The sequence below is a fragment of the Corvus moneduloides genome, chromosome 6, assembly GCF_009650955.1.
Source record: "Corvus moneduloides isolate bCorMon1 chromosome 6, bCorMon1.pri, whole genome shotgun sequence".
NCBI lineage: Eukaryota > Metazoa > Chordata > Aves > Passeriformes > Corvidae > Corvus > Corvus moneduloides.
The window spans coordinates 32,246,769-32,262,146 of record NC_045481.1 but is presented as its reverse complement, the minus strand read 5'-3'; the positions used below and the strand labels follow the sequence as shown (position 1 = coordinate 32,262,146).

General features: G+C 33.9%; 1 protein-coding gene across 1 annotated transcript in view; it reads right to left on the bottom strand.

Moving 5' to 3' along the window:
• The window catches only part of RYR3 (ryanodine receptor 3), a 201,952-nt gene that overhangs the window by 20,723 nt on the left and 165,851 nt on the right, over window positions 1-15,378 (bottom strand). Inside the window, 15 exon segments of the mRNA XM_032112924.1 lie at window positions 2,781-4,102; window positions 4,420-4,501; window positions 5,472-5,576; window positions 5,905-6,033; window positions 6,417-6,505; window positions 6,906-6,986; window positions 7,480-7,497; window positions 7,739-7,812; window positions 9,458-9,534; window positions 9,893-9,972; window positions 10,193-10,292; window positions 10,592-10,642; window positions 11,314-11,365; window positions 12,148-12,257; window positions 13,877-13,973. Of these exon segments, the coding sequence (XP_031968815.1) occupies window positions 2,781-4,102; window positions 4,420-4,501; window positions 5,472-5,576; window positions 5,905-6,033; window positions 6,417-6,505; window positions 6,906-6,986; window positions 7,480-7,497; window positions 7,739-7,812; window positions 9,458-9,534; window positions 9,893-9,972; window positions 10,193-10,292; window positions 10,592-10,642; window positions 11,314-11,365; window positions 12,148-12,257; window positions 13,877-13,973 (2,467 nt within the window).

Below are 15,378 nucleotides of genomic sequence, written 5' to 3'. Positions count from 1 at the left end.
TTTACTGGCACACCACACAACCCTCTTAAATGTGTGTTTACAACTTTCCCTTGAGATCAGGAAAAACCAATATACAATTTTACAGATGGCTAACTGCAGCAAAGAAGCTGGGGCCTGCATGTCAAACACCTTTAGGCTTGGTGTTACAAGATCAAAGTAAACTCATTTCAAATGCCTTTTGAGTATCTAAGCCTCAATGGAAATCCAAGAGGTGCAAGCCCTGATGTCCTAGACTCACGAAGAAATCCAAAGGGCTGAAATTTGTTTCCATTGCCTTTTGCAAAAACCTGTCTTAACTCTTAATCCTCTTCTGTATTCTCGTGAAGTGCTTAGACAGCAATTGTCTATTGGTCCTACACTTCTGGTTAATACATGTATACAGTTATCTAAAGTTCCCACCTCTACTCATCTGGATCACTCTCTCTTGCAAGTACGTGGGAAAAGGATATAGGAAAGAATTTATTGAGTTGATCTTGCCTTGCATATCTCACCTATTATTTGTGGAACCTCACCCAGTAAACGATGCATGTGTAACTCTTTCACAAAGAGTCTCGCCTAAGATCTCAGGCTGGTGGAGGGTAATTGAGAGATCATTTGATGATCTGGTTCTTCTAAGTGGTAGGCTGGTAGAAGAATGAATAAATCCTGATCCATCTTATCCATCCCTCTGGCATATGCTATCTCAGTTTTCTCTTTTCCAGGCTGAAGAGCCTTAACCTACTTAATTCCATACACAAGATTTGTTCCATATCAAAGTTTTAACAGCTCATTGATCTTCACCAAACCTTTATCAGTTTTATCACATTCTTTTTGAAATGAGGGAACCTGGTCTTCAAGACAAAGATAAATTAAGGTTTATGGAGCGAAATAATATGGGGGTTTCCTCTCTCTCTTCCTTTCTCAACAATTCAAAATTTCAGTTTGCTTGACTGACATTATCATTGAACTGATATTGTTGTACACCTCAATTGTATTCCCAAGATTTCATACTCAAACAGTAACAATGAGATAAAAATGCAGCATTTTAAAGGTAAAATTATAACTTTTCCTCCTGTATTCATCGCTTCACTGATTTTTATCTGCTATTTTAAGGCAACTTTGCAGTTATCTCTTGATTTTACTGCTACCAATAATTAGATTTAACAGCAAACTTTTATCTCACTACTACTATTTTTTTTTCTAATCTGTGAACCCACAAAACTCTCAGCACAAATTCCTGTAGAACCTCAGTTAAAAAAAAGTCCTAACAGGCTGCATCTTATACATTTCCATTGGTTATTTTGCAGTTTCTCTGGCTATATGGTAAATGTCATTGACCTTATCAGTATACTTTTCAGTATATAGACCTAAATTTTTATTTCTATCCATTTGTGTTTTATCATTGCCTAAGAAAGACATTGTGACTTCCTGAAGGGAATTTTTGATTCTTACATTGCTGTTTCTGCTTTGAACTCCACTTAATCCTTATATTCAGTCCTCTAACTAGACTACTTGAGCCATTTATATACACTGTGAAATGAACAGCAATTCCCATGATATAGAATTAGTGCAAGCATTGCTTTGGTAAGTTTCACTAGGTTACATATTAAAGGTAAAAGCTGGATAAATTGAATAACTGACTTCCCATTAATGACTCAAACTATCTGCAAAAATTACTGAGCATTTTTATCAGTAGTATCAAACACATCTGTGAGAAATCAAAATAAAGCAAAGAATATTCTAAAATGTTTATTCAGAACTGAATTAAAATATTTACTTCAACTATTGTTTAGTAAAATTCTAAAGTGTTTACCTATACCTGCCAAGATTCTTGAATTAAAATATTATTTTTAAATATCTACCACATTACATTTATGCTAAATGAGACAAGATTTTAATAGACTGTAATTTTTAAGTACACAAATAAAAATGATTTAATAAATACATGAACAAGAAAAATAAATGCAAAAATTTACTTCAGTCTAGGCAAGAACAAAAATCTGGGGAAAAACATACAAATTAATAGAAAATAATGTACTAAGAAGTTGCAGTTTAGATTTATCTTGAAAATATCTGGAAAGTGTATCATAAAGAGGTGGATTAATAATGAGAGAAAAGATATTTTTGAATAACAAGTAGAAACCCACCTGAGGTGTAAAGTGAAACATAATGCCTTCCAAATATGATAAATAAATTTTGGATTTGATATTTAGTTCAATCCATTTTTACACAGAAAAATACTCTCTACTCCAGCTGAGTGGAACAAAATATATTGTTCATAAACCAGAATAAAAGTGAAGAATAATTATATGATAAACATTAAACTAACAATAAATTCAGGCAAATTTATTTCAAATAATAGGAAAAAAGGATACTGTATTTCATGTAAACCATGTAGAAGAGAGATATTAATGATAAGGCATCATTATGGAGAAAATAAGTTGAAAAAGTACTTGAAGTGTACTGTGAAAAAATGGAGTATGCAAAATAAACAAGACCATAAATCATTTAAAGCAAAAACTGTGACTAGAAATTTGCTAGCAGTTTATGTTTTGAATAAAGTCCAAATAAACAGTAAGAACAACTTACTGCACTGAAATCTAAACACTGGGCTGAATTTTTCTGTGAAAAACTTTTCTGTTGGTTTTTAAATGAATAAACGTTATAAAGTACTTACTGATAATACATATTAATCAGTTAAATATCAAATAAACCTGTTATTAACTTTCATTAGTTTCTTATTATTATAATAATTGTTATGAATAATATCTTAAAAGAAATACAAAATCTCTTTAATTTACCTGTAGTCTTTTTTTCTTATGAACTGTGTTTTCCAAAGGTGTCTGGATCTCAGTACCAAGGATTTCTGCAATATCTCCAAGTCCAGCATCATGACCATGTTTTGATCCTTCTTTCTTTGTAGGAATGCCAAAAATGTCTGCAATTATGTCAGTTTCTCCCTTTTCACTCTTCACAAACTCCCCAAGTTCAGCTCTTATGCCATGCTCAGCACCTTCAGCTTTTTCTGCTTCCATAACATCATCATGGATTCCAAACTGTGTTGGATCAGGCATATCCCCTAATATTTTAGTAACTTTTATGTTTTTGGCTCCTTCAACCAGGCCACCCCCAAATACAGTGCTCCAAAGAATCTGGAATATCCCCCACACTATGGAAAAGAACAACTGGAATGTCCCTACAAATAGGATCCAGAAAAAGGAGAAAAATACTTTCACCATCTCTTTTATGGTCATCTTTTTAACTTTCCTGTATTGTTTCCTAAGGTTCTTCACAGTGACCATTTTAAAAAAGTTGGCAACATTCTTCTTCACTGCAACACAGGCCACTGCAAAAGCTGAAGCAGGTTCCAGGGACTTTTCTTCTTCCTCATCATCCCCAATATCCATTACATAAGCAGGCTCTGCCTCTTCCTCCTCCTCAGGCCTCTCAGATGAATCTGTTTCAGAAATCTGGGATGCTAACTGCATTTCAAAAATTGTGTCTTCACAGAAATTCACAAAGAGCTCCATTTTTTCTTGCTCTCCACCTTCGTTTACAACATCAAATATGAACTGTCTTTTAGATTCCTTCACCTGTGGCTTCTCCCACTGCGTTCTACTGGATTCACTGATTTCAAAGTAAACTCTTTCTATTTTCTTGGCCCCACCCATTATTTCAATACGGCCAAGGTAGGGTTCAAAGTAATTAAGAACACTTTCTGCAGGCTCAAGTAAGCTCTGAAGGCGTGGATCGTTAGGCATGTGCTCTGAAAGGTTTGTTAACAATACTACTACATTAAATCCAATGTCCTTGGCTGGTTCATGGAATCTTTCCACAAAGTCAACATAATTGAACATATCGTTTTCATCAGCTTCTGTACAGGACAGCAGGAATTCAATCTCTGACTGTATGTATTGTTTTTGAGCCTCCATTGATTTCTGAAATTCTTTCTTGGAAATGATTCCTTTACCATCTGGATCATACTCTTTGAAAGCATCTGAATTAGTCAGATCTTTTAACTTCAGGAACATGTCAAAGAACTTCAAAATCATTTCTACATTGCTAGATGATTCTACAAGCGTGTCCACCATTTGTTTTCCAATAGTTCCATTTACAACGTTACCTAAGTAGTGTGTTATAACAGGAAGTTATTTGACAGCTACATTTTAAATAAAGAGATTTCATATTTGTGCTGAAAACAGAACAAAAATGTTCTTAAATCTTAGTATTTTTTCTTCCAACATGCTTTTCTCTAGAAGCCCTCTATTTCACAACTATGTATATTCCAGAATAATTCTTAAATAAATATGAAGTACGTCTTTTTTCCCCCCAAATTACATAAAGGCAATTAAAAAGCAGTTTAGAAAGATTAACGTAATTGTGCTTTACAATGGGAAGGTGAGATAATTATATTTGACCATAAAGAAAAATGGGTCCAACCTTCAAGCAGTGACAAGAGCATCACTACCATATCCTTTAGTAGATCTAGCAGCTCCTTAAGCAATTCAATCTGAGCAGAGTCCTGTAAAAAAAAGAAAAAAAGAGACTGTAATATTGTTTTTCATTTGTATTTATCTAGAAAACTAAATAAATTTAAAGAAAAATGGTATTAAAGATGATCAGCTGAATTTTGTTCACATTATTCAGCAACATTTAATTGTCATTTTATTATGATTACTATCAGAAGTTTAATACAATATGTAACTTCCTACAGCAGAGGTATTAATACCATAAAGATAAGCTTTAATAAAACATTAAGGAGTACCAAAGTGCAGGTAACGGACAGCAGAAACAACAAAAAAATGGTTGCTACACAGATCTGAAAGTATCTGTCTCAGAAAGAATCCATCCCTTTTCACTACACCAGCAATATTTAATGGCATAATGAATTACCACTCAAAGAGGACTAGAACTCTTAATTTAATTACAGAACATGGTAAGTCTAATATGGATTTGTGTTTGACATTAAGGCCCTAAATAATATTCTCAAAATTCTGGTATAATTCTACAGGGTGGGAAGAAATCTTATAAATCAGAGGATAGCAGAGGCACTGAGTAAGAAAGGAAATTGCCCTCTGCACTGTTGCATTCAGTGCAGAGTTTGAGTGTGTGGATACATTAAGCAGAAGTCACAGAAGAACGCAGAACCCTGACACTGGGGAGGGGGACTCCACTGTGCTCTGTACAGTGAAATGAACACTGCCTGTGCCCCCCTGCTCAGTGTCTTTGATTAATTAACTGGATAAGTGGACCAAATGTCACACTCCCTCCCTCTTTGGATCTTCCTCCTCTTTTCTCTTGGCCTGCTTATTTTTAGCATGGGATGCATGCTTTCAATGGTGCTTCTGCTCTGACAGATCCTCCAGTTTTGGGAACAGGGAGGAAGGGACCAAACTGCCACATTCGTTATCAGAAAGGTATAACTGAGCTGTAAATGTCAAGTTTGATTTTAGTAAAGGTGAGTGCACCATGACAATTAATGTTGAAAATACCTGTGAAAGTTTCATTTGCATATTGGCGAACACATGGAGAAAGCCAACAACTGCATCCCACAGCCTGCTATGAGCCAGACTCTGTTGATTACCTATACAAGGGCCCTAAAAAATTAAGAAAAATACATTTTTTATTTATGTCAAATAAACCAAAACAAATCAGAAAGAAGTTTCAGGCTGCCATGAAGATACATGAGAAGGTTTTCCAAGACCTCTGAGTATCTAGTGCATAAATACCAAATTGTATCTTGTTAAATACATAGATGTTCACATGTTTTAGTTTTCACTTTACACTAGTCCAGTGATTTCATGTAACTTTAGTAAAATCAAAAAAAATAAGTGCAAAGTATTTACAAATTCACGAAATAACATGATCATGCTGTGTGAGCATGGAACTTCTCTGTTAGTACCTCAAGAAAAACATTCTGTTTACCTGGATATATTCTGTAAGGGAATTGAATATTTGTTTGGTGACAGCCAAAGCTTTAGAAAAGTTACGTTGTCCTGATTCATCAATGACATCCTTTCCTGAATAGTACCAATAGAAGTCACTGATGGATTCCTAAGAAAAAAACACAATGTTACATTTTCTAGTTTTGAATTCTCTATGCAGTATTTACTGCCTGCATTTGTATCACCAGAAGTCGAATCAGTAATTCAGATGAAATTTAGCATATCTGTGTCAATCTATTCCTCATTACAATAAGATTTTTCACTCTCTTCAGAAGTGAACAAAGAAATTAATTATCAAACATCTGGTTTCACACAGAATTCTGATATGTCATCTGTTTTCAAAGGAAAAAAGATACTTAATAAACCAAGATTCTTTATTTTAGATATTCCTTTAGAGAGAATTTTCACGTTTGATTCCAATAAAATGTGAATCTACAGAAGTGAAGGAAAGGCAAATATGTTATACTCCATTTTCATCTGTTTTTTCCTCACCTGAAGACGCAAGAGATAGTCCACAGTACTAATGATAATATTCACTGTTGTGGTGTTTCCCATCTGAGTACGTAAGTAATTTTGAAAGTCTGAAATAAGAAGTGATTTGTGCTTGGTTAGTATATAGAGCCAAAAAAGCCCCAACATTATTTTTCTATTTTCATGGAGAATACCTTCTTTTTAAGTATCTTCTTGGATACAGATGCTTATGTGATGGAAATTGAACTACTTTAGACCTCGCTGTAAATATAACTGAAGAATTGTTATCCAGGTGACTTGGAACAGGCTTTACTAGTAATGTGCTAAACACCAAAACTAAATTAAGACTTAAAAAATCAAATCGAACTCTGCAATTCAAATTGTTATCATTCTAGTTTTCCCTCAGAAAACTAAATACATTAGAGGAAAAAATCAGAATTGATTCTATTGCACTCTGTTTAGGAACAGACTCACCACACGTTTTCTACAAAATTTATTCTGTTCTCTTACCATTGTTATGCCCTTCACAGAGCAGTTGCAAAAATCTAAATAGATCTCGAGTAAATTCATCATGCTGCAAGACTTTTTCACCTTTAAAACATATAAATACAATGATTATGTGACAATTGGTATGATTAATTATGCAGAACACATAATCTTACAGTAACCTTTTAAACTGGAATTTTAATTAAAAAAACAGTATTTAAAAGCATTAAAGCAATTTAAAAGAAAGAGACTGATAATAATAAAAAGAAAAACTGAGACAGAAAAAGCAGAGCCAAATTATTTAGCACTCCAATGCATCCATGGTTAAAAAAACAACACTAATTTGAAAAAAAAAAAAAAAGGCAACAGGATATATATCTAGTAAGTAAATTGTTAGTCATAACTAAAATCATGCCTTAAATATGAGTGACACTTCTTTAATAAGCATCAAACTCTTTATTCAAGCTAAACACACAACCTGCTGCAGACCATAAAGCTAAACCTAAAGATATCTGAGAAGATGCAATGAGAGATTTCTCTCTGCATTTGCAACACACTTTTGCAACAATAGTATCAAAAACTGTAAACCCAAACATACCACGCTCACGAACGATGACTGTGGATCAAAGAAAAATAACAAGAATACAAGATAAGAATATTGCAAGTTACAATATTTTTCTTAAAAATTATTGCTAAAGATATTGTAAAAAAAAGCATAATCAGATCTCAAAGCCTAGAATTACTTATAATAAGTTTAACAACAGAAACCTCGAGCCACAGTAAATAACAGTTCTTGTTAAAGAAGGAAGCACAAATAATGTTTGAAGCACTACTGGAATCAATTTCATTCTACTTACGAGTTCCTTCTTCAGTAACCATTCCCAGGCCTTCCGCTTTATTCTGTCTCTCAAACGCATTCAGGTCAAGAACACTTATATTTGAAGAAAAAACAAACAGAAACAGGTAAAAGGACTATAATATACAATGGAAAATCATTTCCTTCTACAAAATTTCTGGAGGCTTTCAACAGCTACTCTTGACCCAGTATGACATGCATTGCCTCATATTTTATTTAATACTCATATTAAATAAATGAGCTTTGGATGAAACTAAGGGTCCAGTGTCCAATTCTGAAAAGAAATGAGTATGTAACCTAACTTACTTTATATAGCTTTATATACCTAATTTCACTCCTGATAATGTCATTCATGGCTTCGTGTACAAATGAGGAGTGGAAAAGGAGCCTGAAATATTACTCTTTATGTTGATTTAAACTTACCTCCAAAAGGACATTACTGCAATTTTTTCCCAATCACACTGCTTTCCACCAGGTTTTCACTATTACTTCTATTATATTGTTACTGTATCTATTATGCATAGTTATGTTATGCAGAAGATTTATGGAATTTCTGATTCGATATGCAGAAGACAGAAATGTAATCAGAGGTTCCATACCTTCCAAGGTCAAAAGACACTGATATCTGAATTTTATTGTGCTAACTTGACATACCTCAGCACATGGAATAGCAAATCATGATTCTTCTCACCACTCAGCATACTTTCATTCAAACCATTCAAATATAATTCTATCATTCATTATCTAATTTTAGTTCAGTTAAAAAGCAGTGCAGTCACATATTAAATCTAGTGACATCGTTAAAACCAAAAGCATTTATTAAAGCATCATTTTCATTCTCTTATCATGTTCAAGTAATTTTATCAATACCTCTTTTAACAAAGTCCTGAATGATACATATACACAACTGTTAATAATATCCCAGTACAGCCTGTTTGAGCAAGTGCCTGCTAAATTGTTCTACATAAATGAAAAAGTTACAAGGCAGATGTTATTTAATTAGGCTGCAATTATTCAGTAGTCATATCTGCAATGCAGGTCACCATTCCTTCCACATTTTATCCTCTATTCAACAGCCGCTCCACTTCTAATTCCCAGTCTACTCCTTCAGAACCCTTCAGAACCTGGTTCTTTAAAAGGCTGAGAAAAGCAGGTTGTCTATCATAAGAGTAATCAGAAATACCAGCAATTTTCCTTCTTCTGTGCAGGAGTCCTTTACCTTAACTAATTTGAGCTGTTTTATCAAAGGGAATGGACCCAAGTCTCACTGGTCTCATGTTATCTCTAACAAACCTGATACACATGCAGAGGATCAAAAGAGACAGAGATTATGCACCTCACCACAAATGTGCAGAAAGTGAAAGCTTAGTAAAGCTCCACTGGCCTGTCTCTCCCTTAATGATGGTTTTTCTGCATCCTTGGAACCAACCAGAAAAAAACCTTGAGGGATATAGGATCACTAAAGGAGCAGTCACATTTTACTTTTCTGCTTCTTCAAACTAAGCCTTCTTAGCCTTTTGCAGTCTTTTGCTTTATTTTCTCCTCTGGAAGAATACTCAAAAATATTAACAGACTATTCCTGCGATTCACAAAACTTTCCCACAAGAGTTCTACAACCTGTGACTCCTGTAATTTAAATCTAACACATCCACCTGCACTGAGCAATAAGCTACCAACACGAATAAAACTGAACCTGTAATAATGCAATTTATGGTTTTACCTGCAGGACTGCATCAAGCCAGAGAGGCTCTGAAAAAATCCAGCATCCTTTTTCTCCTTCAGGTAGTCTAGCATTTTCTAAACGTTGTATATTTTTGAAGGGAAAAATATAATATTGATGTTATATACAATAAATAACAATTAAAAATTTATTATTAATATTTATAAAACAAATTAGAAGAGTAAAAATAATAATTACACTTATAATTAATAATACTGAAATTATATTAATTCAAAACTTCCTGAATTAATTCCTTGTAATGCAAATCACTGGCAAGCAATAATATAGTTACTATTGCACCAAAAATACACTGATATTTCTTCAGTGTTTAGCTTAAAATTAAGTACACTAACATATACAACAGGACACTGAAATTCTCAAAATTACTTGCCTCATTTATGCAAGCAAGGCTCACAGTAGTTAGAAAAGCATTACCTGTTGAACTATGGTATTTCCACCATTTAGAATAGCAATACCAAGTTTTAGTGTTTCAACAACCATGGGTCCTGTATGACCTGTAAAACAAGGATACACTCATTAGAACTTGCAGTTATGAACTATTCAATCAGAAATGCAGTCTGGAACTTTTACTTAGTGCAGTTGTAACTGACATTTATTTTACCTGGTTATCTGTCATAGAGAAGCTGTGCATAGTATCTACATCATGGGTATAACAATATAGCACACCTATGACATGCATATCATGTATACTTTGAAGATGCCTCAGAAAATTACCTTTACTTGCACTAATCATCTGAAGGACCATCTCAGCAGCTCCACGATCATGTAAGCGAGCTTGCTGATAGAGAGTTCTCTGTTTTTCCATTTCTTTCTCCTGGGTTTGGGAACAAAAATGAGAACAAACTACCGATTGGAATGGATCCAGGAAAAATAGGAAGATGAGAAATCTGAAATTGTTGAAGACCATCTGCCTCCATAATCCATGGGTTGTTTGACTCCAAAACTTCAGAACACCTCATCTTTTATACAAATAACCTAGTAAACCAGCTCCACACACACACACACACATACCCATACACACACAGTTGTGTTATTCTTGCATTTATTCTAGTGGACATATTTGAAATGCTTCCACATTAGATGATGAGAAAGAAATGTTATTTAAACACTCACCTCAAATGTCTTTTCTTTTTCTTCGTCTCCCTCTTCTTCTTCCTGACAGCTCTTTTTATGTTAAAAACAGAAATCACAAGATCTTGCTTATTAAGAAACATAATACTACAAAAATGGACAAATAATTTTTTTCAAGCAATTACTGAAGGTATTACAAAGATTTTAAAACCCTGTAATTTTAAATATTTGTGCTCATCCACACGAAGAAACTGATATTCCCTAATGTATGAGTATTTCAGGGTATTCATCCGACTACATACACACCCTGAATTGCAGGCTATATAGTCTTCTGCCATATCTCTACATCCATAATATTTCTCTTCACAGTCAATCTCTCCTCATGAGTCAGCTGTAATCAATATGTTGCAAAAACTGACTTATCTTTGACAGACTTCAAATATTAACTCAAAAATAATTACCCAAAGAACAAAGATAACTAATGTGTTAAAACTGCCCATGAGTTAATCATGTACAAAAAAAAAGTGCCAAGTGAAAGCAACAGGACTGCACCTACTGGAATTTTATAGTATTCCTTTAATGTAGGAAATTTCTCATTATACGTACATGTAACTCTGAACAGCATTTGCTTCACTAAAAATACAGAAATTACTAGTATCAGGCAGTCCATGTAAGAAACAGAAAGACAATATTTAAGAAGCATCTAAAATTAATGGGAAGTACCTAAGTGCAGTGAGGGATGGAGCTTGAAGTTATATACTTACTTTTGCCATCATAGCAGAATAGGCAATATATAGAGGATCATGTTCTAGTTTGCTGTGAAGAGTAAAAAATATTTTAAATTATTTTATGATATAGTAATATAAAGATGTCATATGCCTACCTTGTTTAGTAAAGGGTAGTTTATTAAATTAGTCTACTTGAAAACCAATTACACTTGAAAATTGTGTCATAAATGAGTTCTCTTATCTAAATCCAAGTCTCAAAGTTTTTACTCAAACAATTTAGAGGTATATTTGTGGCTGTTGAAGGTGCATAAAATTAATATGGAGCTATAAGTTGGAATAATTATAACTGTCAGATGGCAAGATTTTATTAGTCATACAGAAAAAGTATGTGAAGCACTGGAGTACTCATAAAAATCTAATCATTCTAATCAGTAGTCTAAAGTCAAAACAGAAACTGGCACCAAGATTCATGATAAACATCAACAAAACCTTTTCTGACGTACAGAGTGAAATGTAATGAATACTAAAACCAAGAACATGGATCTATTACCAGGAGAGACCAGGGCAGGGTACCCTGATTAAACCTGCAGTTCCTGTAGACTTTGTGATTCTATGAGAAGTCATGCTCAATTATTTCTGCATTGGGTATTTACCAAGCTTTTAAAATGTCAAAAATAGTCAATATTTATCTCAATGTAAAGGTTATACTGAGTTTAAATACAAGAAAACTCTAATTAAACTGAGAGGGAAAAAGGTATTCACCATTTACAGTAATGAACTACACTTGTGTTAAATCACTTCAGTAATGTTACTAAAAATTCAGTTACTGTGTGCTTTTACTCAATGGGCTTTTCCACACAGCTCTTTTACCTTCTTTCTATAAGAGCACTGCGACTAAAATAGAGGATAATCTGATGAAGTGGATCAGGATGGTTTTTCTCAGTCTCTTCTTCTTCCTCTTCATCTTTTTTTGGAGATGTCTGTCTCAAGATTTAGAATATAAAAGTTAAGCTTCATAAGTAAGAAAAAAATTGAGTAATTAAGCTTACGAAGGGAGTCAGTAATTTTTTTCTGTCCAGTTTGTATTGACTGCCTGTATTAATCTTATTCAGCAGTTTACAGCATAACCTGCAATATTAAGTGCATATATGACTCAGAAGAGGTTAGAATATATAATTTTTATTCATATTTTATCTAACTTTCCAAGTTTCTCATTTGCAAGGTATTGAGAATGAGACAGGGAAAATCTTGGGGAAGCCTTATTCAACTGAACTTATGCATCTCCACTTGACCAGAATTGAAAGGAAATTCTAGCTCAATTATTTAGTATTGGAATGACTGGAGTAATTTTTAATAACATAATCAGATACATCCTATTCAGACTGAGTGTCTGCTACAATATTTTCATACATCATTTCTAAGTAACCTTGATTCAATGAATGCTCGTTATTCTAAACGTCAAACATTTTTTGGCAGTTAAAAATATAACATAGTCAGAACTGGCCAAAGATCAGGGTATTGCCTCTATCTTACTTGTGTTATCACACCTTTGTAGTGTTTGTAGTTATTGTAGAGTTATTGTAATTACAGTAATAATTGTAATTACTGAAGTTCAATTTACTTCTCTAGGAAATATGAAAGAATTATGGTCACTGCTTTAATTAATGGTGTCATTCTTTCCTTTAGCAAGAAGCAACAAAGTCAAACAAAGACTGACCATATAACTGTCCAGAGCATGTGAAGAATGTCCCTACCCATGGCAGGGGGTTGGAACTAGATGATCTCTATGGTCCCTTCCAACCCGAACCATCCTATGTCTCTACAATATCAGGCATAAGGGGCCTTTAAAAAGGCACAACGGGATTGTTTTTGTTAACACTGAAGCGCTTCCTGATATATCTGCATGTGATCCCTGAAGCTATATAGTAACTTTCATGGTGTTTAGATACTGTGGAGATAAGCTCCTTGGAGGTATTTTAGACAAGCTAATTACACAGAGGGAAGAGAAAGAGCAGTAGGCATTCTGAATTCATTCATTACCAAAATCCTGAAGTTTACCCATCACTTTTATCAAGTACACAGGTAAACTACATTTTTGCTGAATATGGTTGCATATATTTACTTCTCCTTATGGTGCACCAAAAAGGAAAACAGCAAAATTAATTTGTATCAAAGCTGAAAATGTTAAAATTAAATATTATGCATCAAAAAAAAAAAAATTTAAAAGGGAAAAGGATCAATAGCGTCAAGCTTTAAAAAACCCCAGTAAGTAATATATACGAACACAGGAATTACCATAATAACAAAAATAGTCATTCTATCGACTGTTCATCTAATCCATTTCTCTTCCCAAGAATGAGTACCACATAGCTCGTCTGGGGCATAAATCACCTTAATGCACTTCAGTGTGCATCACAGGACAAATGTCTTTTTGACCACAGCAGAAAATGACCTTATGCTCTGAAGCATAATGATTAATATTTTATAAGTTTATGGATATGCATACAGTACACAAAAATTAAATATAGTTTATAATAGATACATAGAATACACACTGAAGTGGGCACTGAAATATATGCCCAATTATGTCAGTACTTACAGCCAAATCCTGAACTAGTTTCTCCTCAAAGGAATATTCCTCTGTTTCTATCCAAAAGTTCTGATAGCCATTGAGGAAGAGGTTAATAGAACGGTGCCTGGGGGGGTTGTGAAAGTGAGATCAAGAGGGGTAACGGAACAGAGTATAACAGCTCAGATGGTTAATGGTTAGTAAGGATACATATTTGTACAATTCTGATCCTCTGATTGGTCAGTGAAACAAAATGCAAAACATAACTAACATTCAGTGACAAATCTGCAGGTACTTTTGAACATTCTTACCGTTTTTATAAACGTATGGATACATTACTTTTATTTTGAAGGCTAAGAGAGGCCTAAAATGCATTATACATGAGACTCCAGGACTGATAATGCAAGCATGAGAAAAACACACACTTGGACAGACTGAGTGAGTGGGATTTACATTGCAAGGTGTAAATCTAAATTACTAGATTTAGGACATCAAAACAGCACTGGCCATCAACACCAAAATAATTATCAAGTACTTTCCAGCATATTATCTGCAGACAATCGTTGCCTCTTTCACAGAAAGCCTAACCTCAGCTTGCAGCATTTCAGTTCCAAATCAGGGCAGTATTAGCATGTCCTCAAAGAAGTTGCATTAGAAATATACAAAACCTGCTCTATAAAATGACCAGTTTTAGAAAACTCTACGGCATACTAATTGCTAGTGTATACCATTCATTAATTTAACTTTCCACAGAAAATACAGCTCATAGCAATACGACTACATAATAATGGTGAAAAAATTCCATCTTTACATTATTTTGGGGGAAAATTTTGTTTTGAGCTGCACTACATGAGGTTAGAAAGGCTGTTCCATGCAGCCTTTTTGTTTACTTTTATCCTGTGCCATCAAGAAAAGCTATAAAAATGGGCTGCATATACACCATTTAATACCTTTTAAATACACTGTGCACATGAATCAGTATCTTATAATGGAATAGCTATCGAGTCAATCCTTTAGGCTCACTTGCAGACACTAGTGCCATTTTATTATCAAATTTCAAAAACTGACCAATCAGAATCCCCTCTGAAAATTGTACAAATTCATGTTTTTATGATAATATCAAATCATGGCTGGGAAGGAAGAAGTGGGCGCATAAGCAAGAGGCTCTCCACAAGTTACATTACCGTTAACTTGAGTATAAGCCTGTCATACTGAGTTTTTTCATGTACTTTTTCCAGCCAAACACGTTGAAAGGTGCTCAGGAAGAAATTGCTAATTTTGTGTCTGAAGAAAAGCATATAGGTTTTCATTGAAGAAAGGCACAAGTTAAATTCAATAAAGTAGTCAGAAAGAATGTATTCGTAAACCGTGTTTGCAAAATTGCCACGTACAACTTTGCTGTATCTATGTGCATACACAGATGACAGACAATATGACAACTTTTTTCAAATTAATTTCCTTAAAACATCAAACATAAATAGACACATCTCAGAGAAAACACTTATCACATAAGACACTTTTTCAAAGCCATA